The 23,767-nt window shown below is 39.2% G+C and overlaps 1 protein-coding gene across 8 annotated transcripts in view; it reads right to left on the minus strand.

The window, feature by feature from the left end:
- FOXN3 (forkhead box N3) overlaps positions 1-23,767 on the minus strand; it is a 325,004-nt gene that overhangs the window by 25,106 nt on the left and 276,131 nt on the right. For 6 of the 8 annotated variants that reach the window (XM_050953291.1, XM_050953294.1, XM_050953293.1 and 3 more), the window contains exon 5: positions 14,984-15,049. The exons of 1 other annotated variant lie outside the window; for it this stretch is intronic. In XM_050953291.1, the coding sequence (XP_050809248.1) occupies positions 14,984-15,049 (66 nt within the window). The remainder of the gene's footprint in view (positions 1-14,983; positions 15,050-23,767) is intronic. One more of the 8 variants, XM_050953295.1, reaches the window with a different exon arrangement.

Consider the following 23,767-nt stretch of genomic DNA (forward strand, 5'->3'; position numbering starts at 1 on the left):
TGTGAATGGTGGAGGTGTATTTTCAACACAACTGAGGCCATCTCAGAATGGAACAGTAGCTTTTACCAATCTAACTTTGTCTCTCAGTAAAGTACCCCTATTTAGCCCTGATTTTTCCTTTTCTCATCGATTTTCCTTTAATAAGTCATTTTTCCATTACCTTCCCAAAGCTGTGGATGTACTCATTAAATTGCCATTATTATTATTCTTATTGTGCAACTGCTTTTTTATTTTTAGAGACTTTTTATTTTATTCTAACTGAAGGGAGACTGGCAATCTAAAAATAAAATACTCTTTTAAAAGAAACTTTTATTACTATTGCTAGCGTATGTCAACATTTTCAGAAGTAGATGCCTAAAGTTAGGCACCTAAATATATACTTAGGCAGTTCAACTGAAGTGACCTGATTTTCTTATGTACTAAGCATTAATTGTTCCTATTGACTTCAAGGTATGGTCCTATAACATCTTGATTACCACCTCCTCCTAAATAGCATCCTGATGCTCACCTTGCTTCAACTCCAAACCACACTGAATACTGCTGTGAAAATAATCTTTTCCCTTCTTCTTAGAGCATGCTAATCCCTAATCAAATCCTGTCACTGGCTTCTACCCACCTTTGGTTTTTAGCACTTCTGGACAACAGGTCACTTATATTACATGTCCAAATATAGCTTTCGGTGACTAACTTTAGGCTGAAGTTTGGAAGTTGGCGTTCAGTTTAACAAACATTTTGGAGCATGAGCTTTTGTGGGTGAATACCCACTTCGTCAGATGCATGTAGTGGAAATTTCCAGGGGCAGGTATATATATGCAAGCAAGCTAGAGATAATGAGATTAGTTCAATCGGGGGATGAGGCCCTGTTCTAGAAGTTGAGGTGTGAAAACCAATGGAGGAGAAACTGGTTTTGTAGTTGGCAAGCCATTCACAGTCTTTGTTTAATCCTGAGCTGATGGTGTCAAATTTGCAGATGAACTGAAGCTCAGCAGTTTTTCTTTGAACTCTGAAATTCTACAGGCCATGTCCCTCAGATCCCACTGAGGAATAAACTAAGAAACTGCACCATCTACTCAGGACACTCCCTACACTAACACCAGAACAAATCAATATACCCTTAGAGCCCCGACCAGGGTTATTCTATCTACTACCCAAGATGCACAAACCCCAAAATCCTGGACGCCCCATCATCTCGGGCATTGGCACTCTCACTGAAGGACTGTCTGGATATGTGGACTCTCTTCTCAGACCCTCTGCCATCAGCACTCCCAGCTATCTCCGTGACACCACTGATTTCCTGAGGAAACTACAATGCATTGGTGACCTTCCAGAAAACACCATCCTAGCCACCATGGATGTAGAGGCTCTCTACACAAACATCCCACACACAGATGGAATACAAGCTGTCAGGAACAGTATCCCTGATGATGCCACAGCACAACTGGCTGCTGAACTCTGTGCCTCTATCCTCACACACATATATTGTCATCAAATTTGAAATAGTTATCTCCAGATCAGTGGCACCGCTATGGGCACCCGCATGGCCCCACAATATGCCAATATTTTTATGGTTGACCTGGAACAACGCTTCCTCAGCTCCCGTCCACTCACGCCCCTTCTCTACTTATGCTACATTGATGACATCTTCATCATCTGGACCCATGGGAAGGAGACTCTGGAAAAAGTCCACCACGATTTCAACAGTTTCCACCCCACCATCAACCTCAGCCTGGACCAATCTACATGGGAGGTCCACTTCCTAGACACCACGGTGCAAATAAGTGATGGTCACATTAACACCACTCTATACCGAAAACCTACTGACCGCTATGCCTACCTTCATGCCTCCAGCTTCTATCCCGAGCACATCACAGGATCCGTTGTCTACAGCCAAGCACTGAGGTACAACCGCATCTGCTCTAACCCCTCAGACAGAGACCAACACCTACAAAATCTCCACCAAGCATTCTCAAAACTACAGTACCCGCACGAGAAAATAAGGAAACAGATCAACAAAGCCAGACGTGTACGCAGAAGCCTCCTACTGCAAGACAAACCCAAGAAAGAAACCAACAGGACTCCACTGGCCATCACATACAGTCCCCAGCTAAAACCCCTCCAACACATCATCAGGGATCTACAACCCATCCTGGACAATGATTCTACACTTTCACAGGTCTTGGGTGGCAGGCCAGTCCTTGCCCACAGACAACCTGCCAACTTGAAACATATTCTCACCAGTAACTGCACACCGCACCATAGTAACACTAGCTCAGGAACCAATCCATGCAACAAACGTCAATGCCAACTCTGCCCATATATCTACACCAGCGACACCATCACAGGACCTAACCAGATCAGCCACACCATCACTGGTTCATTCACCTGCACATCCACCAATCTAATATACGCCATCATATGCCAGCAATGCCCTTCTGCTATGTACATTGGCCAAACTGGACAGTCTCTACGGAAAAGGATAAATTGACACAAATCAGATATTAGGAATGGCAATATACAAAAACCTGTAGGGGAGCACTTCAACCTCCCTGGCCACACTATAGCAGACCTTAAGTTGGCCATCCTGCAACAAAAAAACTTCAGGACCAGACTTCAAAGACAAACTGCTGAGCTTCAGTTCATCTGCAAATTTGACACCATCAGCTCAGGATTAAACAAAGACTGTGAATGGCTTGTCAACTACAAAACCAGTTTCCCCTCCCTTGGTTTTCAGACCTCAATTGCTAGAACAGGGCCTCATCCTCCCTGATTGAACTAACCTCATTATCTCTAGCTTGCTTGCATATATATACCTGCCCCTGGAAATTTCCACTACATGCATCTGACGAAGTGGGTATTCACCCACGAAAGCTCATGCTCCAAAACGTCTGTTAGTCTATAAGGTGCCACAGGATTCTTTGCTGCTTTTACAGATCCAGACTAACACAGCTACCCCTCTGATACTTGACTTTCAGTTATTCTAATTGAAATAATCAAGTTAATTTTTGCTATTTATACTGTTCTACTTTTCGCACTTTCCACCCCAACACCGGAAAATCAGTGAAGTCAGTTTCACTGCATAATCGTTTTCACTTTCAGATTCTCAGTGCTCTAATGTTTAGGTTGCAAACACTGTGATGGAATGTTTACTTGCTTAAAACAACTGTTGGGATTTTACAAAAGCAAGTTTGCTTTTACAAAATGTAAAATTTGGACCAAATCTGTGTAAACAGTGCCTATTTAAAGGGGCTTGAATATCAGTGAAGTACAATATATGTATGTAATATAAGACTGGTAGAGTAAAGTTCAAGGAAAATTCAGATATAAGATTAGGAAGAAACTCCAAAGAGCAACATAGCCTGAAGCAACAGATAAAACTGTCACATATCAACATGGCTTTTCAACAAGGAGTATGGATACACAGTATAGGAATATATTATGTGGTACTGTTTTTTTAAATGCAAAGTCCCCTTCACTTCAGAGCAATAAGTTCTATCATATCAACAATCCTTGGAATGAAGCTTCCCCAGGACAACACCCTCAAGGGACATGGAGGAATCTGTGATTTATGTTAATGAGTTACGAGTGTTGCCTAAAGACCTTCATGAAACTTCAAGGCCAACATACTGGCAATGCAAATAAAACAAGAGGCAAAAAATCAGCACCGAACTCTTCCTTCCTTGCTCTACCTCTGTTCGGATCTGAAAGCTCAGTGTCACATTTGACTCCTCATTACTTTCCTTTACCTATCCCCTCATATCCAGCCCACTGAAAAACCCTGTTTCTGTCTTTACATCCTTGAAAATCAGTCAATTCCTCTCCAGTCTGATGGCTTAAAAAAACCTTGGTCCTCTCCCACTCTGACTATTCCAAGCTCTTTTGTTGCCCAGTTCTCATCTTGCTCCACTGCAGGCCATACAAAATAATGTTATGAAGAGCTTTTTTTCTTCTCCTGCCTCTTAGATTGTAAGTCTCCTAATCAAATCCCTTCAATAGCTTCTACTCCCCTTCTGCATCAAGCTAAGCCTCTGTCTCTCAGATGGAAGGTTCTGCCCAACCCAACCTCTGCTTACATTGCTGATCTCATGAGTGTTTTCCTCCCCTCCCAACTCTTCATGCTCTTAAAATTGCTCTCTTCATATCTGTATCCCTTCTCATCTCACCGCCTCCTACGCTGACCATTTGGAACAGTGTGAGATAACCCCACTGCCAGTCCACCCTCCCTTTATACACATCTTTTTCATGCAGCCTTTCAACAAGAAGAGAAGTTTGTAAAACCCATTTAGCAACATGAAAGATGCAAAATAAAATCCTACTATCCTTTGAGAAATGTCACCTTGGGAGCACTATTGCTCTCTCTTTAGTCACGGCTGCCTGTTCGCAGCCCACTTCCTTCCCCACCATTGCCAGTTTTGTTACACTTGGGTTTAATTAAGGATCTGATCCTGAAAAGTCTTCAGTGGGACCACCTGTCTGGGTATGGAGAAGATCCAGGGACCTTATGTTTTATTTAAAATATGCAGTAGCTGGAATATTGAGAACATCATCATTCCAAATTCGATCATCATTTTACTTCAGCTTATATTAATTATGTCATTGCTGCCAAGACCTTTGTTTAACAATACTTTCTGAATTGTCATGTAATAGCACCACTACATAACTGGCCAGGTGATATCAACATATAAGATACCTGAAAGGTTGGGTGGAACAGAGCAATGGTGGTGGGGGAGGCAGGGGGAGGAAGAGAGAATAGGAAGCAATAATGAGCCAACGCCATAATGAAAACACATTTTTACTGGTTAAATTGGTGTTAATGGATTTCTGAGCCTCTGATAAAAAAAACGGAATGGCAACCACCTAATGGAAGAAGTTCTTGATCGATAGGCAATCCATTCAGCTCATATGCTAGGATTGTTTCCTGTAGCACTGTAACAGGGTGCTGGCCAGGAGGTCCTGAGCCATGCCCATTAGCCCAGCTCCAATTAAGAAGCCTCCAATTGGGGCTGGCTGAGTATGCCATGCCTAATAGCTAGAAGAGAAGCACCTGCGGGCCTTATTAGCTAGGGGACTACATAAGGCTGGCAGGAAGGAAGTGAAGGGGGAGGGGGAAGGGTAGGGGGGAAGAGAAAGAGGGAGGAATCAAAAGGCTGTGTATCCCTTTTGGCTGGAGAAGCTAGCTGTCCTTCAGGTTGCTGGTTTGGAGCAGACTGTAAACAGAAGGTGGTGGGAGCTGACACTGAAAATAAGAAGCACTAATGATTGCACTCAGAAGGGGTCTCTGCCTGATTTGTTGCGAGGGCGAGTGAAGGCCTTATTACAAGAATATTTTGTATTACTTGTTCTTACCTTATTTTAAAGATCCTGTTATTAAAGTAACATTTCACACAGCACCAGTACTCTTATTTCCAATACCAAAGTAACACGCCAAAAATATTTTAAAACGGAATGAAATTTGAAAACCGAAAGTCCAATAGTTTGAAAATTCAGAATTGCTCTGCCTGAACTTCAGTAATTCGGGCATTGTTCTCTTACTTAGATGGCTCACAGCCTGGTCCTTAACATCCAATGCGCAAGGGAGAAGGAGGGCACACAGATCCCTTTACAAACTCCATCCTGATTGCCCGCATTATGAAAGGGTGAGGACAGCAGGAACACAACCCCACTCCTTGGGCTGATGGGTAGGGTCTGAGTGGGAGTTTCCCCCAACCCTAGCCAATACACTGTCCAGTACAGCTGCATGGAGGAAGTAATCAAGTGTCAGGTATAGGTCTGGTGTAGGATAGTTCAACTCCAAGGATGGGGCACGAGGAAGCAAGCAAAGCATGAGTGGGACTGCTCACAGAGCAACAACTGAGCCATAGTAAAAATAACACATTGTATTTACGTGGTATCTTGTATGTAAGGACCTACTTATTCTTAACAAATATTAATTAATTAAGCGTAAACCCATTCCTCTCCTGTCTCCCCCGCCCTCCACCCCACCTGAGATCAGTATTATTCTCATTTTACAGATGGGTGATCTAAGGCAAAGAGGTGAAATGATTTAGGGCTTGTCTCCATTTACAGTGCTACAGCATCAGCTGCTACATAGTTATGCCAACGTAAGTTGGTAGTGTAGACCAAGCCTTTGTCTAGGTCACACAGTCAGTCACTGGCAATCAGGAGTAACGTTTCATAGTTCTGAATCCCCATTGCCAATCCTGTTTTAACTAACATAACACACTGCCTCCTGTTAGACATATTTAAAGTAATCTACCCTCTTTCTGTGCAAATGACTAAAGAACTTTATGATGTTTGAGACACACTGCTAAGGAAACTCATGCACATATAACTTTTCCCTTTAAAATGTTTTTTCTTCTTCATAAACAACCGTCTTAGAGAAATTCCAGAAGCTGGAACAGTAACAGGTGTGCACGTCTTTCACTATTCAGCTTTCGCCATTATTTTGTACTGACACAGATACTGGACCTGATTCTCCTCTCACGTACACCAGTGTAAATCAGGAGTTACTGCCACTGAAGTTAATATTTGTATGTGTGGAGAATCAGGGCCATGACCCCAAAGCCGGCTCTAAAAATTCACCCTCTGCTTCTTCCCAATGTTGTAATTCAATGAATCTTACATGGCGTTGCTCCTAATTTACACCAATGTGAGTAAAATCAGGTCCTTTCTGTAGCAATTATTCCATAGTTACCCTTCCTTGCTTTATCAAGATTTCCAACGATCAACTGGAGAGAGAAACAATACATCTAACGGAAAAATAAAAATAAAAAACATCTCTCTGAAATTATGTGAGGGAAAAACATCTGAACTTGTTATGCTTCCCTGCAAGTTTTTGTATTACAACATAACCCATAATAAAGTGACTACCACACTGCTATACATAGAGAACATTGATAATACTAACCCATAAGGATCTGATACAAACCCACAAATCAAAGAAAGTCAAAACTTGCGCTGCAAGATAGAAGTCAGAGATGGAAGAAAGCTACTAGGTCATGCAGCCATCCCTCGATCAATGTAGGATTATTCCCCGTGGTACATACTCTAGCACATGGTACAGTTTAGTTTTGAAGGTTGCAAGCAATATCTCTTCCTTTATCACTGCCCTTAATAGATTATGTCCATAACCTTGTATTTCGCTAACAGGAAAAGAGTTAATCTCTACTCTACTGTACTTAAGCACCTCACCTAAATTTAAGTATCTCACAGCACCCAGAGAAGCCTGTTAAACACTCATAGGGCACAGAAAAGATGAGGTTCCTGCCCTGAAGAGTTTACCTTTTTAACATCAGAACTAGATGCAGGGAATGTGAGTAATAAAGAGACGGGTGAAAAAAGGACAAGGAATATGCAGTGCGTAGAATCACCCATCATACAGCAACCACAGCAGCATCCAGATAAATAAATCAAGGAATTGAAATTCATGTTTCAAACCAGATGTCCTGATTTTACAGGGACAGTCCTGATTTTGGGGTCTTTTTCTTATATTGGTTTCTATTACCCTCCAACCCCTGTGCTGATTTTTCACACTTGCTGTCTGGTTGCCCTAAACATTAGGGCATAGAAGTTACAATAAACCATGCTCAGTCCTGAGATGATATTTAAAATCAGAGACCTTGAAAAGGAGAAGGCAATAAATGCAAACATTTTCCATATTCCATTTGGGATATCGTTGTGTGTTTTATTAATTCTTCTAGCTCAAGGTAAATTGCTCTCTGCACTAGACTGAATGCACAGTTTTTAGAGCACTAATAAACTTATCAAACTAGCTTATCTGCCTGATAAAAAAAGTCTGTTTTTAAAGTGAACATTAAACTATACAGGTATTCTGCAAGTGCAGATTTGTCTCCATGTCTCCTGTGGTATCATGGGACACAGGCTTTCAGGCAGAGGCTGTCCTCCCTGACCCATCTCTTGTACCACAAAAGAGATGGATATAAAATAAAGATATAGACCTTCTCCTAATGGCTGTCAATTTTTGCCTCCATTTGTTAATTTCTTTTCCATATCATTGTCTGCCACAGCACCTTATCTCAGGCTACAGACATGAAAAGTAGGGAAATGCTTATGATGTGCAAGGGACGAGACATCAGTGGTTGCCACAAGCAAACATTATTTGCTTAATATGCCACTCTACTGATTGCCTCATCTTACACCAGTGATGAATTTGTCCCCATCTTCCTAATTTCTTCCATTTTGCTTCTAGGGGATAAGACTGCAACCTTAATCACACAGGTTAGGTTTACTTTGCAACAGGGGCAGCACATAGACATAACTGAGCTAGCTTTGATCAAGCTAGCTTTTTAAAAATAGGATCCGTGGTGGTATGGACTAGCTGCCCAAGTTCATACCTAGGGTCCTGGGTGGGACTGTACTCTGGCAACTAGCCCATTTTGCCACCCATGCCACTGTGGTTACACTGCTACTCTTAGCAAGCTAGCTCCATCAAAGCTAGCTCAGGTATGCCTACGCATGCTGCAATCACACCTCCTGATCACTGCGAAGACATACCCATAATCTCTACTACCCTAAGACTACGCCAAGCCCAAACTTCCCCATTAGGCTGCATAATTTTAACTCCTCTGCCTGCTCCCATTTGGCAGCTTAAGCGAATCTCTGGGCTTGTCTACACTGCCTCAAAGTTCCAACTACTGAAGCATGAAAAGCAGGGTGCACCAAAGTGCTGCACTGTAACTGACCCATTGTACACTGTGGGCAAAGACTAAAAAGCTCCTAGTTCACTTTTAATGTAATCCTGTTTGAAAAGGATTATATTAATGGAAACTAGGAACCTTTTAGTTCACACCTGCAGTGTCCACAGGGGGAAGTTATAGAACAGCACTGCGGTGCACTTGGCTATCCAGGCTCCCGTAGTCCAAACTGTAGTGCATCGTAGACATAGCCTCTGGTGCCACTTAATCCCAGATATAAATTCTCACATTTATGAGAAAACTTTATAAAACTAAATGCAACCTCTTCAATCTTCTGCCATTAAGGGGTGGGAAACTGCAGATTTCTAGCATCATTCTTAAGTAAATAGGCAAATACAACAGCAATAGAGTTGTGCGAGAACTGGATTTTTGTTTTGGGTGAAGTTTCTTGATTTCAAATTTGTTCTGTTCTGGAACAAAAATAATAAAAAAAAAAATCAATTTCCCACAAACCAAAATTCTGGAAAAAGAATGGTACATTTAAATGTTTTGTTTTGACAAAACTGAAATGTTTTATTCCAGTTCCTACTTTTTTCATTTTATATTTTATAATACACAATTTTTAAAAACTGAAACAAAAGTCATTTTGAAACAGAAAATGGAAATGTTCTTTACCAAAATGCTTTTTATTCAATTTTAATTTCAAATTGAGTGTGAAAGTAGCACATTTCTGCAACATGTGACATTTCAGTGGATCAGTATTTTCCAATGGAAAAATACTCTGTCAGAATAAATTCCCAGCCAGCTTTACTATTTATTGTTTGTTTACAAGAGGTAACGATAGGGCATTGTAGTTATCAAGTTTCAGAGAGTAAAGATGTGCCAAGATAGCAGCTCTTTCCATTTACCCATCACTCAAGTGCAGGATTTCTTCTAGTGATTTTTATTTTAAGTGTATACCTGCATTGAGCCATTCTTGAAAACAGGTCTTCCATTTCCACAATCACTTCGACTGGATGGGACAGTAAATTACACTGGGAAGCAAATTTTAGGTCAATGAGGAAAAAAGTCAGGCCTCATTAGGCATTTTCTTTTAATTTAATATAACCAAAAAGACAGTGAATAGGATTGTGGCCCCTAAGTGCCTAAATCCTTCTTGAAAATGAAATTTAGACTCCTAAATTAGTGAAGTGTTGCAACACTCATGAGTGCAATGCCTAAATACCTTTAAAAACCTGTGCCTAGGTGCCCTGAGAGAAAACTAAAAACATTTTCCAAAGCAGAAAAAGAGCAACTGACAGCCCCGCTCCACCTGACCCTCAGGTTTATACAAAGAAAATATCAAAAATCCTTTTCTCAGGACTCAAAGAACTCCTTCCTCAACATACTTCTCAGTCCTCTGCAAATCCCACCGAAAACAACAGGCTTTGTACAGTTGAAGGTCAGCAGATTCAAGATATTTTGAAACAAAGATGTGGAAAGGGAGGAGGAATTTTCAAAGTTGAGGGGACCCTCATGGAGAAATGCCGAGCCTTCAGTTCCCTGGTTAACACTTGCATTCTCTCTAGCAAATCATTGTTTGCATTTGCGCTGTTAAGCTGTAGTTCAGCAATGTGCTTAAGTGCATGTGTAACTGCAGCTATTCCAGTAATCCCACAGAATCAATGGGACCACTTATATGCTTAAAATTACATACTTGCTTAACTACCTTGCTGAACTAGGTCCTTTTGGAATTAAGACCAGGGTCACTACTATGATGCTTGAACTATGGTATTGGCTTCACTACTTGAATAAATTGATGCGTGTGCTACTCCCTCTAGTTCTTTTGTCCTCTGAAGCAACTGTTTCAGGGAATGAGTTCACCCATTATTATTATTAACTGTAAAGTATTAATATGTTATACATATATAGTAATTTTTGTCTGAGGATCTCCAAACACATTGCAAAAGAACAGAAAGACTATGGTACAGCAATGCAAGGTTATATGATACGCCCAAGGTCACATAGGTTGAGTGGCATAACAACCAATTACAGTTTGCCAAAGATTACAACAGAAGTTCCTAACTCAGAAACCCTTACTCTGCTACTTGAGGAAGCTACATGACCTAGTGAATGGAAACTGTACAAAACCTGAATGATCAACCATGAAAGGCTTGTAAGTGGTTTTTATAAAGATATTTATCATTCACATAGCTCCTTATGACTTCAAAGGGTTGAAAATCTTAAATAGTTAATGTTTGTACAACACCCCTAAAGTGTATTAGATAAGAAACCATAAATTCTGATCCCAGATCTATCACTCGTTCCTTGTCTTGCCTAAGATGTCCACTTAGACTCTCTGCACCTTAGCTTCCCCAGCATGGGTAACAGGCAACACTAAGGCACAGAGACAAAGTGACTTGCTACAGGTGACATAACAAGTCAACATGTATCCTCAAGTTACAAACATAAATCTAAATATTGGTCATGACAGAAATAAATACATGAATTTGTATTAAAATATTAAGTTCCAATGTATTTGTGACTTGTGATTATTACTACTACTTTTTAAGGAAGTGTTTTGCATAATCAAACTTCACAACATTCTGTAAAATACAATATTTAATTCCATATATTATGTATGCCAAGTAGAATACATAATAGCTCAAAACCATATTTTTCACTGTCTTTCTGAACATTATTGCAGTAGCTGTCTTGCTTTGCTCTGAGTGCCAGCCTGGCTGTATGTTTCAATAGAGTTTTGTACCCCGCTGCCTATTCCTGGTTTTTTGTTTGTTTGTTTGTTTGAATTACAAATCTGAAGTTATTTACCATGGTGCTTTATTGGAAAATTTTAAATATTTCAAGAATGCATTTGACAGGATGTGAATAATTGACTATAACTATATTATCTTCAAGCTTTTGGCGTCAATTGTGATTGATCAATTTTATGAGATTCTATAAAATAACCTCCCCCACAAAAAATAATCTAAATTACGAAGAGGTTTATATATTAGTTTTTAAGTGACAGTTAAAATGCCGTGAGGCTGGAGGTAAATGGTGAATAGAGGCAGCATTGGAATAGAGGCAGCATTGGATTAGATGCCATTTAACATAAGAGCAAAAGTCAATATAAAAATGCATCTGTGGCTTTCAGCAGCACTTGGCATATGGGTATGGAATTTTAAATGGTCATTTTTAAATGTAAAAATTCTGTTACAATGCAGGAATGTTTTGCCCTGTCTTTGGCTTTCTTGATGCATGTGAGGAGGTACTTTCCATCAGAGATGAACGTGAACTCAGACTATTCATTTCTGACAGCAAAGTCTAGGCTACTCTACAAAAATAAAGCTTAAAATACTATTCTGAAACACAGCTGTGGGCAAACATTTTTTTTCTTCTGTTCATACACTCCAGAATAAAACTATGTCCTGGAGAAGCAGGATTTAAGCTTGGTAGATACCTGAAACATGGTTAGAATATGTTGGTCTTTTCTGTTCATGCAGTTATGAATTAAAGTATGGTATCTGGCTTGCCCACAACTGTGATTCATAATCGTGTTTAGACATTGTTATTTTTGTAGTGCAGGCAGGGCCTGGATGAACTGAAGATTTAAATTCACTGACTTATCACATTTTTAGATTGTGAAATTACTCTTGGCTTCTGGCTGTCTTCAGCAGATCACCTTTGTTGGGAAAGCAGCTGCCACACCTGCAGTCAAACATGCTCAGCTACTGAAAACATTTTCAACTGTCCGTTATCATTACTTATGGTCAAACTGCACATAATGCCCCTTCCACTTTATACCAAATACTGGAAGGCACGTTGTTCAACCCAGGGCATTTTTCAGATGTGATTTGAATACACTCATGATGCTGTAACCTAACACTGCGGATTGAGTCCTAAATCTTCAAAGGCTCTGATAATGTCAGCATGTTTACTTCACTGATGATTTATGGCTTGATTTACAATCTGTTACAGTTTGTAACAGGAGTAGAGACTGAAAAGTGGACTTCTGTAGGACACTCAGAATTGCTGTGAAATTCTTCTCTCTGGTTACCTTTTATTTGAAAATAAGTCAGAAGTTTTTTTCATGCAGTAATTTCTCAATGTGCACTAGATATTATCTGAGGTAAGTTGCCTAAGATTTTCCTAATATGGTAAACAGGCAGAGCCCACTGAAATTCGCAGAACAGGTTATCCCACCTTCCTAATTTTACATTTACAGAGAGATAACATAGCAATAATATTTTAGCTAAAGGAGCAATGATGGGTTAACACTTTCTGTTGTCCATCCCACTTAGCCCATTCCACTTAAGTCACTAATTTTTAGCTAGAGGTTACATTCCAGCCTGGGAGCTATCATTATTTGCTGACATCTTTGAAGTGGGCAGGGTGGACAGGGCTGTGATGTTTTCACTTTCCTCTCTTATATTCTTCTTTCTATATATATGTCCGTGTTTGACTAACTTGCAGGATGGGTGGGATGGATTGGACGAGGTGGGGTGGGAATGAGAGGTATCTGCAGTGGGAATATTTTGTAAAAATAAATATCTCCATTTGGGGTGGTGGAAGGAGGATCTGGTACATTCCAACAATGTAAGAAACTGGCTTTTCAGAAGTATCTTTATAAACTAAGATATCCCTGGCCAAATGGTTTATCGCTATTTGTAGTGGATGTGCCAGAGACCCGGTGCCCCAAACTTACTTCCACTCAAACACCCCCTACAACAGCAAGAAACATTCACGTGCATTGTATTGTAACATTTTGGCATTTTTAAGAGTAACTTACTGTGTCTCCATTCCCTTGCCATTGGCCTATCCTTTACTCCACTCTCACTTTCCCGTTATTCTGTATTTTAGTACATCACGTTCAGTGTTTGCTCTTTTCTCTGTGTCTATCTCCTCCTTCTCTTTCCTTGTGTTATTCTCTACTTCTTCGCCCCATGTTCTTCATCTCTTCTTCCTGCTCTCTCTCTCTCTCTCTCTCCCCATCATTCCACCAATTCTCTTTTCTAACTGATCCCCTCAGTCTCCCCTCCTCCGCCGTTTCTCTCAGGCCATTCTTTCCACTAACCCCGAATGCCACATCCCTTGATAAAATCTCTCCCTTTCTCCATGTACACTTCTCTCCTCCTTCCATTGACATTCTCAGTCTCATCCCATGGGATGAAGCAGGATGGGAGTGAGGCCAAATCGTTTTTTCTCTGGGAGAATTGTATCTTGGAGGAGATTGTCAGCAGATCATTCTCCCATGGGATTTTGAATAAGGCTGACGACGGCTCCCTCCAAAGCTCTCCTTGGCTGTGCAGGGAATGCTTTGGATTGTGATTGGTTCTCTTCCTCAGACAGAGCAAGAAAGTGCTGACCAAGGGTTCCCTTACAGTCCGATTTGGTCACTAAACCAATGTCAGGGAAGCTAGCCAGGCTTCATAATGGCTGTAGGTAAATTCTAATGGAGTGAGCTGTAGCCCACAAAAGCTTATGCTCAAATAAATTTGTTAGTCTCTAAGGTGCCACAAGTACTCCTGGTTTTTTTGTGGATACAGACTAACACAGCTGCTACTTTGAAATCCGTCTTTATATTTAAAGCTGTGAGTTGCTTGATATTACTGCCTGTCATGCTGACCAATACTGTCTCATTGTTTCCTTGGACTCCCCCATCTCTATCTAACTGTCGTCTTTAGTCTTATACTTTGATTGTAAGGTCTTTGGGGGGCAGGGACTATCTTTTTGTCCCATGTTTGTAAGGCACCTAACACAATGGGTTCCTAGCCTCAAACAATAAAAAATGATCACAATATCCGTGGGCCCAGCTGGAGAACGACAGGGACCTATGGGCAGGAAGCCAAAATTTGCTCCATTCCCTGGAGCCTGCCTAGGGCCCTGGCACTGCATATTACCCAGGCAAAATGTGAAGTATACGTGCAAGAAAGGATTTGAAATAGTGTCCAAATGACCAGAAAACATCCAGGTGGCCTCAATCACACACATGATGGAGTAAAATCAAAGCAAAATGAAAACAAAAACTATGTATCCCTCTTCTCTTTCTCAACTTCTGGTTGTTACCCCAGGTCTTATCTCACTTGTCCCAGGTCACTAAATTATATGTGTTTAATGAATAACAATCATCTTATCTCTAACACAGAGACATAAAATTGTTATTCATGTAATAGTGGATATTATATTTCATAAAAAATAAATTATTATTTAGTGTAAAGTAGTGTCTATAAGGGAATTTATATTTCTTCATTAGATCCTCCTTTTTTTGTCTAGTATCCTGTATACTTATAAAAAGAGAATGTTAACTTTACATGTCTATGGTGCTATATGCTATAGAAATATCTACTCACAACCTGCTTGTATCTCAGGGGGAGTATTCAAAAGCATCATGGCAGTGGCAGCATCAATGTCAGGATCTGGAAAAATCAACCAATAAATACATTATTTACAACTGGGCTAATCGTGTTTTTACCCCCCTGCTAGACCGAATCTCTGCATTGAAAAGGAATAAAGATTAAATGATTCAAAATCTTATTTTGGAAAATTCCAACATGTGATCAAACTGGCACATGATCCCAAAACTACTGTTAAGTCAACTACACTGAAGTATATTTGTCACTGTACTGTATATGCTTGCGTGGACGGTGTGTTCTGTTATTCCTCTCAAGCTTGCTATTCAATTTTGGTGAGAAGTATTTAGTAGATTGTCGATGAATCGCAGTGAACTCAAAACAATTAATCATGATTAAAAAAATTAATCGCAATTAATCACAGTTAAACAATAGAATACCAATTGAAATATATTAAATATTTTGGATATTTTTCTACAATTTTAGATATATTGTATTCTGTGTTATTGAAATAAAAGTGCATATTATTCTTGATTACAAATATTTGAACTGTGAAAGAAAAAAAATAGTATTTTTCAATTCACCACATACAAGTACTGTAGTGCAATCTCTGTGTCCTGAAAGTGCAACTTACAAATGTAGATTTTTGTTGGGTACATAACTGCGCTCAAAAACTAAACAATGTAAAACTTCAGCGCATACAAGTCCTCTCAGTCCTACTTCTTTGTTTTAGCGATTGGCTGAAAAACAAATTTGTTTACATTTATGGGAAATAATGCTGCTCTCTTCTTATTTACAATGTCAACAAAGTGAGAACAGACATTCGCATGGCACTTTTGTAGCCAGCATTGTAAGCTATTTACGTGCCAGATACACTAAACATTCGTATGCCCCTTCATGCTTTGACCACCATTCCAGAGGACATGCTTCCATGCTGATGACGCTCTTTAAAAGAATAATGTATTAATTAAATTTTTGACTGAACTCCTTGGGGAAGAATTTTATGTCCCCTGTTCTGTTTTACCCACATTCTGCCACATATTTCATATTATAGCAGTCTCGGATGATGACCCAGCATATGTTGTTCATTTTAAGAACACTTTCAGTGCAGATCTGACAAAATGCAAAGGTATCAATGTGAGATTTGTAGATAGCTACAGCACTCGATCCAAGGTTTAAGAATCTGAAGTGCCTTCCAAAATCTGAGAGGGACAAGGTGTGGAGCATGCTTTCAAAAGTCTTAAAAGAGCAACACTCCGATAAGGAAACTACAGAACCTGACCCACTAAAAAAGAAAATCAATCGTCTGCTGGTGGCATCTGACTCAGATAATGAAAATGAACATGCGTCAGTCCACACTGCTTTGGATTGTTATCGAGCAGAACCCAACATCAGCATGAACATATGTCCACTAGAATGTTGCTTGAAGCATGAAGGGATGTATGAATCTTTAGTGCATCTGACACAAATATCTTGTGACACCGGCTAAAACAGTGCCATGAGAATGCCCGTTCTTATTTTCAGGTGACATTGTAAACAAGAAGTGGGTAGCATTAGCTCCTGCAAAATTACACAAACTTGTTTGTCTGAGTGATTGGCTGAACAAGAAGAAAGACTGAATGGACTTGCAGGCTCTAAAGTTTTACAATGTTTTATTTTTGAATGCAGTTATTTTCTGTACATAATTCTACATTTTTAAGCTCAACTTTCATGATAAAGAGATTGCATTACAGTACTTGTATTAGGTTAATTGAAAAACACTTTCTTTTGTTTTGTTTTTTTTTACAGTGCAGATACTTGTAATAAAAAATAAATATAAAGTGAACACTGTACACTTTGTATTGTGTGTTGTACTTGAAATTAATATATTTGAAAATGTAGAAAACATCCAAAAATATTACAATAAATAGTATTCTATTATTTAACAGTGCAATTAATTGTGATTAATTTTTTTAATCATGATTAATTTTTTAAATGTCTTGACAGCCTTAGTATTCAGGTTTCATTACTAATGCTCTGTGCAAGTAGAAGTCATTTCATGAGTTGTTGTCAGTGTATTAGGATGAGCTACTAGCACAGTGGAGAGTGTCAAGAATACTTGCATGGAATCAGACACAAAGATGACATTCGGTCATTTTCATATATCAATAAGAATTTAAATTATTACTGTGAGAAAGTGTTGGAAGCAAAAACCTCTAAAATCAGGAAAAACAAAAGCAGTGCTTCATTGAAAGTACCTAAGTGATTTGCGTTTGTATCTATTGTTACATTTAATATAAGCAAAATTGTTACTTGGCTGCCGTTATTTGTAAATCGGTTTCTGAATCCATCATGAGCCATAAGTTGACAGATGGCAAGTTATAGAGAAAGAATAAAATATGATCCTTTTATAACTATATTCACTTGCTTCAGACGCAGCAGCGCGGCTGCTATGGAAATGGAGGTAGCCATGACAACAGTAAACAACCCAAGAGCGGCCACTGAATAAGCTGAAAAGAACATCTGCCCCAGCAAAGCGTCCCAGCTGCCCTGGGGCGAAACTTGCTAATCGTGCAGTGATGCTGTGTGACAGAGAAAGCCGCCTATGCGATGTCCAAATAAATGAAGTGTGCAATTGAAGCAGACATAAAAATGCACGCCCTTGCCGATTGCTGCCTCTGCATTGCTAAACTGAATGACTAATGAGCTCATTAAAAAAAAAAAGAACACGCGCGCACACACACACACACAGCTTGTCAGTATTTATACTAAATTACATACCAAAAAATTCAATTTACTGCTAATAGCTTCATGGTATTTTATTTTGGGTATTATGTTGAAAAATTACTTTTTACTGTTAAAAAATACATTTTTCATACTTTTGTGTGTGTTGTTCTATTTCCAGGGGAGTAATGTGATGTAGTAGAAAGTTCTACAAGCTATTAATAATACAAATGATGCAGAATGTAAAAGATTTTAATGTCTAAGCAAAAAATAAATTAACTCCACCTACAGAGAAAAAGAGTTTGATTCCAGCTTGAGTATATAATATTGTATTGTAAATAGCTATAACAACTTCTTACATGATAATATATAACACACGACTGTTGTAACAGCAAAGTCAATAAATGCAGAATCAGTTACAATAAGTTTTTGCAACAGTTTGGTTCTCCCTGTGTTCTGACTTGCACAGATGCCAATGTATAGAAAGGCAGGTGCTGAACTTCAGATCACATCAGCTTGTTCTACTGCCAAGGGTCACTCCTAGTACACTTCTCATAAGAGTTTACAAACTCACATTCATTATTAACTCTGAAAACAAGCCAACGGCAGAGTTCTTCCCAAAAGTCAGCATTGACACTGAGATGTTTGGAAATGGCGGTTTTAACTTTTGCAGATGACCCTTGGGTGTAACAGTGTGTTTAATATACCACATTTTGCAGGATCGGGTTCATTTACTACTGCAAATCAAATATTGTTTCCTTTAGCTTGACTGTCCAGGGAGACTGTCCAGAGGAGATTCGTATTTAAAACAGAATGATCTGACCTGTGTTAAGCACTAACTTAGAAAACAAAATTGAAAGAATTTTAGTAGTCCAATGTACTTTGTTATTATTCATGTAGCCATTTTTAGCCTTTGTTTATAGGCTGTATCTGTATGATTTTACTTTCTGGTTTTCTTAATTTAGATGATATTCTGGTGTTTGGGTAAAAAAGACTGTGGGGGAAATGATCATCTTTCCCAGAGAAATTAAAAACAAAAATACACCATGAAAACATTTACAAACAATCCCTACATTGTGGGTCTACATTGATGTGACCAGCATATCTTGAAAGTTTTATGTCTTAGGATTTGACAGTTCTACAAGAACAACTGTGGTTTTGTAATCACTTAGACACTAATCAGAACTGGTTACAGGAAACATGATGTGTCCACACCTGCTATGCTGTCTAGCCATGTTTGTATCCTGCACTTTTGAAAAATCTGGGAAGTTATCCCACACCTCAGCAGTGGACACAGTGCCCAGAAGACATGCACACAGGGTGGCATCAGCAACATAAGGGACATCATACTGAGCAGAGACATGGGACAAAGTTAGGGACTGGATGAACTGGGCAGAGGCCTCATCTGTATCATAAAAAAAAAAGGCATCAAAGACTTGTTACAAGAAGAAAACCACATGGCAGCATAGGCCACAGGCACAAAGGCAAAACACTGCAAGGAGCCAATCATGGCACTAGCTGGTTGGAAACAGGGTAAAAAGTTGGAGTACAGACAGCACCATAATGCAAACTGAAAGTTGAAGGGTAAGTTCATGCTGTAATGTCAAAGGGACTCTTAGAGATGTAGTTGTCAAGCATTCGTAGTTCACAACATGGAGATTTTTAGAAGGGGGGAGAACAGAATGGTAATCAGAAAAATGCCTTTATTAAGTGCTTTACCTTGACTATAAAAATCAAAGTTTAAAATGGGCACATTTTGATCTCTCTTTAGTGCTAGAAATGGAGAAACCAGAATAAGCAACCACGGACAGCAAGGGAGATTCACAAGGTAGAAGCAGAAGAAATCCTTCCAAATGGAAAAGGACAGGGAGGAGGAGGACAGGATGGTGGGTGCTATAAAGAGCATGAGGAAGAAATCAAAATGACCTCAGAACCAAAGCCCTCAAAAAGGCAACATCAAAAGCTATTGGCAAATAGATCAGCTGTAGTTTGTTCTCCGAACATGTATTTGCAGTGTATGCACTCTAGGCCCCACACTACAATCCTAAAACTAAGGGTTGGCACCTCATTCTTTAAAAGCCCTGCAAATGCTATCAAGAAGGTTGCTGAAAGCAGTGACAGACCATAAGCAGTTACAGTAGAGCACATAATAGTCTGAAAGGACATAGCCTACATGGGGCAGAGGAGGTACATAATTTGGATGTACTATAGTTGTAACTCTGCTATTAAACTTCATCCAGCACTGCATTCAAGAGTGAAGATTCCTTTGACAAGTCAAAGAGTAAACACGCACATACAAAATGAAGAGGTTTAAATCCATAACTGAAACTGTTTGCTGTACTTCAGACCCAGGCCCTAATTCTGCAAAGTGCTGAAGTATGTGCTTAACTCTAAACACTAAATAGTTCCACTAAAGTTAACTATGTGCTTAGATGCTTTGTTGAATCAGGGCATTGGTTATTTTTTCAGCTATGTTTGTGGCTAAGGTTCACTTTAAAAACTATATTGTTTATATAATGGTACGTACAGATCGGAACATGTTCTGCACAGTAATACAGAATGGTCAAGTAATGAGCATGAAACATCATGGCACAGAATTGGTCACAAAAAGCCAGAAAGCCAGAGTGTAACCCTCAGTGGTAGATTGTTTATTCAAGAAGTGACAAAAAATAATTAAAAACAAAAGGTGGCACCTGAGAAACCCCAATGTGCCAGCTGTCCATCTATTATGTTGTTCTGATCTTTGGTTTATAATTTCACAGAGAAGGAAAAACACTTTACCTTAAAATTGTTGGTTTATTATTTGTAACAGAGTTTTTTATTTCAAATTCTTTGGTCGTTGAATGAAAACAGTCCAGGCCTGCCAAAACGCTAGTTCTTCCCTCATCATTAAAACATACTACAAAAACTACAGTAACAAAATTAAAAAGGGACTATATTACTTCAAAATATAATTCCTAACAAAATTATAGTAGATTTACTTCAATTACTATACAGTATATCATTTTCCATTCAATCATTCCAACACCACACTGAATTTATTCCAAAATAAAGAAAATAGCAATTTAAGTATTTTAAGCAACTATGTCCTGAAATTTCAAGCTCAAATTCTAAGTGAGAGGCACTTAAATCCATAGTTAGGCACCTAAAAACTCAAGTAGTTTATAATGAGATGTCTAAACACAGATTTAGGTACAGGCCTTTAGGCACCTCAGGCCTCAATCTTGCAAACTTTTATGCACATGAGCAAATGTATGCATTTGGGTATCTTCACTGAAGTCAATGGGACTATTCACATACGTTTTTGCAAGATCAGGGCCTAAGTTTGAGAATTTGGAGTCTTAGTTTTACTTTGGTCAATTCAATAAAATGCATAAAGGCAGAGGTACTACTCAATTTCACTGCCAACTCATGTAAAAAGTGAAGCCAGTATATATACTGCATCGTCTGTTTACCATGATCATCACCGTAGTATTGCATCAGACAAGAATATACAAGATTTCCTTTTACTGTAACATTCAGCTGACCTTTGTGTTTCATTCACCTCTACTTTTCCATTAGCCTTCTCCATTGCATTCTTCCATGCAGGATCCTGTTATCTAAGCATGTTCTCTTGAGCTGTATCCAAAACATGCAATTCTAATGCCTTCGTTGTCCACAGTATCAGGCATCACATTCCCCACCCCAACTCCCCCACTCCCATGTATTTACTCATCTTTAATCTTTCTTCTTGACTTTATCCATTTTCAGCAATGGTACGCTGCAAAAACTACTACATTCTTTCCATGTTTTGTCCTTGGGCTCATTAAGTCAACAGGTCAACTCATAGTTTCTCTTTGCCTAATTAGTCTGTTAAGGGATGTGCCTTTTCTCTTCTCACATGAAGACTGTTAAGCTTGGAAAATGAAAAGCAAAAGTCAAGGTAGGTCAGAGAGAAACAAGATAATTAACAATGAATGAAGGAAAATCGAGCACTTTTATTTACTTTGTCCAGTGACAGAGAGAAGGACAGCTGATGTAATTAAAATGTAATAAGCATAAGCCAGACAGAAGGAAATGCCTTCAGGCAACTAGAAATGGCCTATGAAACTCCTTGCTGCAGGATATTACTGAGCCTGACTCAGAAACGTTTAATAAGATTGAGCCGAATTTTCTTGAACTAAATGGAATTACTTGTGGGAGTGCTACTGAAAACTAGTAAGAGTTGCAGAATCAGGTTTTCAGTAAAAAGGATTAGACATTTTACATTTCAATAGCAACACATACAGTTAGTCTACAGGAGTTAGAATAAGAATCATGGAAGTCATCAATTCTTAATGCAGACTGCCAGAAGAGGTCAGAAAGAAGGTATTCATCTCATAGTATTTTATAGCCTTTATGGCTGGCCTGGTAACTATAGTGATTTCCACCCTTCCTCCAAAGGATCCAGTATGAGGCATCGCAGAATTAAGGAACCAACTAGATGGACCATTAAATTGTTTTGGTATAACAGTTCCTAGGTTCATTTGCCATGCTGCCAAATGAAAGACTGCCAGTCTTTTCAGGGTGTTTTTTTTAAAAGGCCATCATTAAATAATATGGAACATTGATAGCAGAAGTCTCTCTCTTGCTCAACATCTGCATTATAAAACTGTATTGTCATTGAACTAACATATATATAATTAACCTCATTCTGCAACATCACTTTATTACTGAACTAAATCATAAACAGAGTCATAAAATTACTACCTAAAACAAGTAGTGCTCTTTCTTCTACCGTGCTCTTTTTGCTAATATAACAGTAAACCTAGTCCAGATTCATGAAAGCAGCTTGGAATAGAAAGCATATCATAGCTTTTGATCTCAGCTGTAAAGAGTAATGTCAGTTAACTGTAAAAAGTATAGATACATACTGTAGTCAAAAGCAGGATAAAATCTTTAAAGAAAGTCTGAAAAGATGGCAGATCTACATTTTATACACAATCAGAGGGAATAATAATAATAAAATCAGATTTCTTGCTTTTCTTGTCTGAGTATTGCTGAATGTTTTTCCTTCAATGTTTAAGAGAGAGAATAAATTCACCTTTTTAAGCAGTACCAATACAATCTTGTCTGCCCTCCATCCCATCTGTATAGTACTAGGCACAAAGTATAGGATGTAGAAAACGGTGGTTAACTTATGTAAGGACATGACAAAAAAGGAAAATTCATGGGCAAGGATTTTCTATTTTGTCATGCACTCATCTACATTTTAGTCAAGAATCACAGTAGGTTTCTTGGTTCTGCATGATCTTACATAGCAGCATTTGGAATTTTGTGGCTTTAACAAAACTGCCTTCAAGTTAGAACTTGTCTTCTTTTTAAATGTTGAGCTGCCCCTTAATCCAACTGGTATAATCAAGGACATCAACTCTTTTTCTAGCAGATCTTCACTTCAGCCCAGGTTCTTTTTTCTCTCTGCTGCTGGTCGTAACCATGTTAACATAAAAAACCAGGATTACAGTAAGATGAAATCCACCTCTGTGCACAGAAGGCCTATACACCACTTACACTTTTTTTTCCTAAGGGAAAAAACCCCTCCACTGAGGACAACACTTACCTTTTCATGACTCTAAAATCAGAGCTTGAAGGGGCCTAAGCACAGGGATGAATCCTTAGAGGACGTCTCTGATGTAGATTCTGCCCAAGCTTGCCTAGCCCTGATGGAACATCTCCACCCATGTCAAAAGGTAGAGGGGAAGAAACTATAGGCCAGGTGGAGTTGTGGGAAGGCACTGAAGGACTATCAGCATCTAAGCTTCATTAGCTTATGTCCTCACTGCAAGCAAGGGAAGCTGTGAGCAAAGCCAGGCTCAAGTCTACACCCTCAACTGTGTATGCTAGCCTGGGCTTGAAGTACCCTCACTCCCCGGTGAGAGTGGCTTTCCTGTGTGGCTATCTGGGGGCCTAGGGACCACACCTGGCTGAGAACCTGGGCTAAGTCTGTAGTGAAGAGTCTACACTGCAAAAAAAAAAAAACCCCAAACCAAAACCACGGACTAAGTCTCAGAGCCTGGGTCAACTGACTTGCACTTTAGGGACAGAAATAGCACTGTAGACATT

The sequence above is a fragment of the Gopherus flavomarginatus genome, chromosome 5 (genome assembly GCF_025201925.1).
Source record: "Gopherus flavomarginatus isolate rGopFla2 chromosome 5, rGopFla2.mat.asm, whole genome shotgun sequence".
Classification (NCBI taxonomy): Eukaryota; Metazoa; Chordata; order Testudines; family Testudinidae; genus Gopherus; species Gopherus flavomarginatus.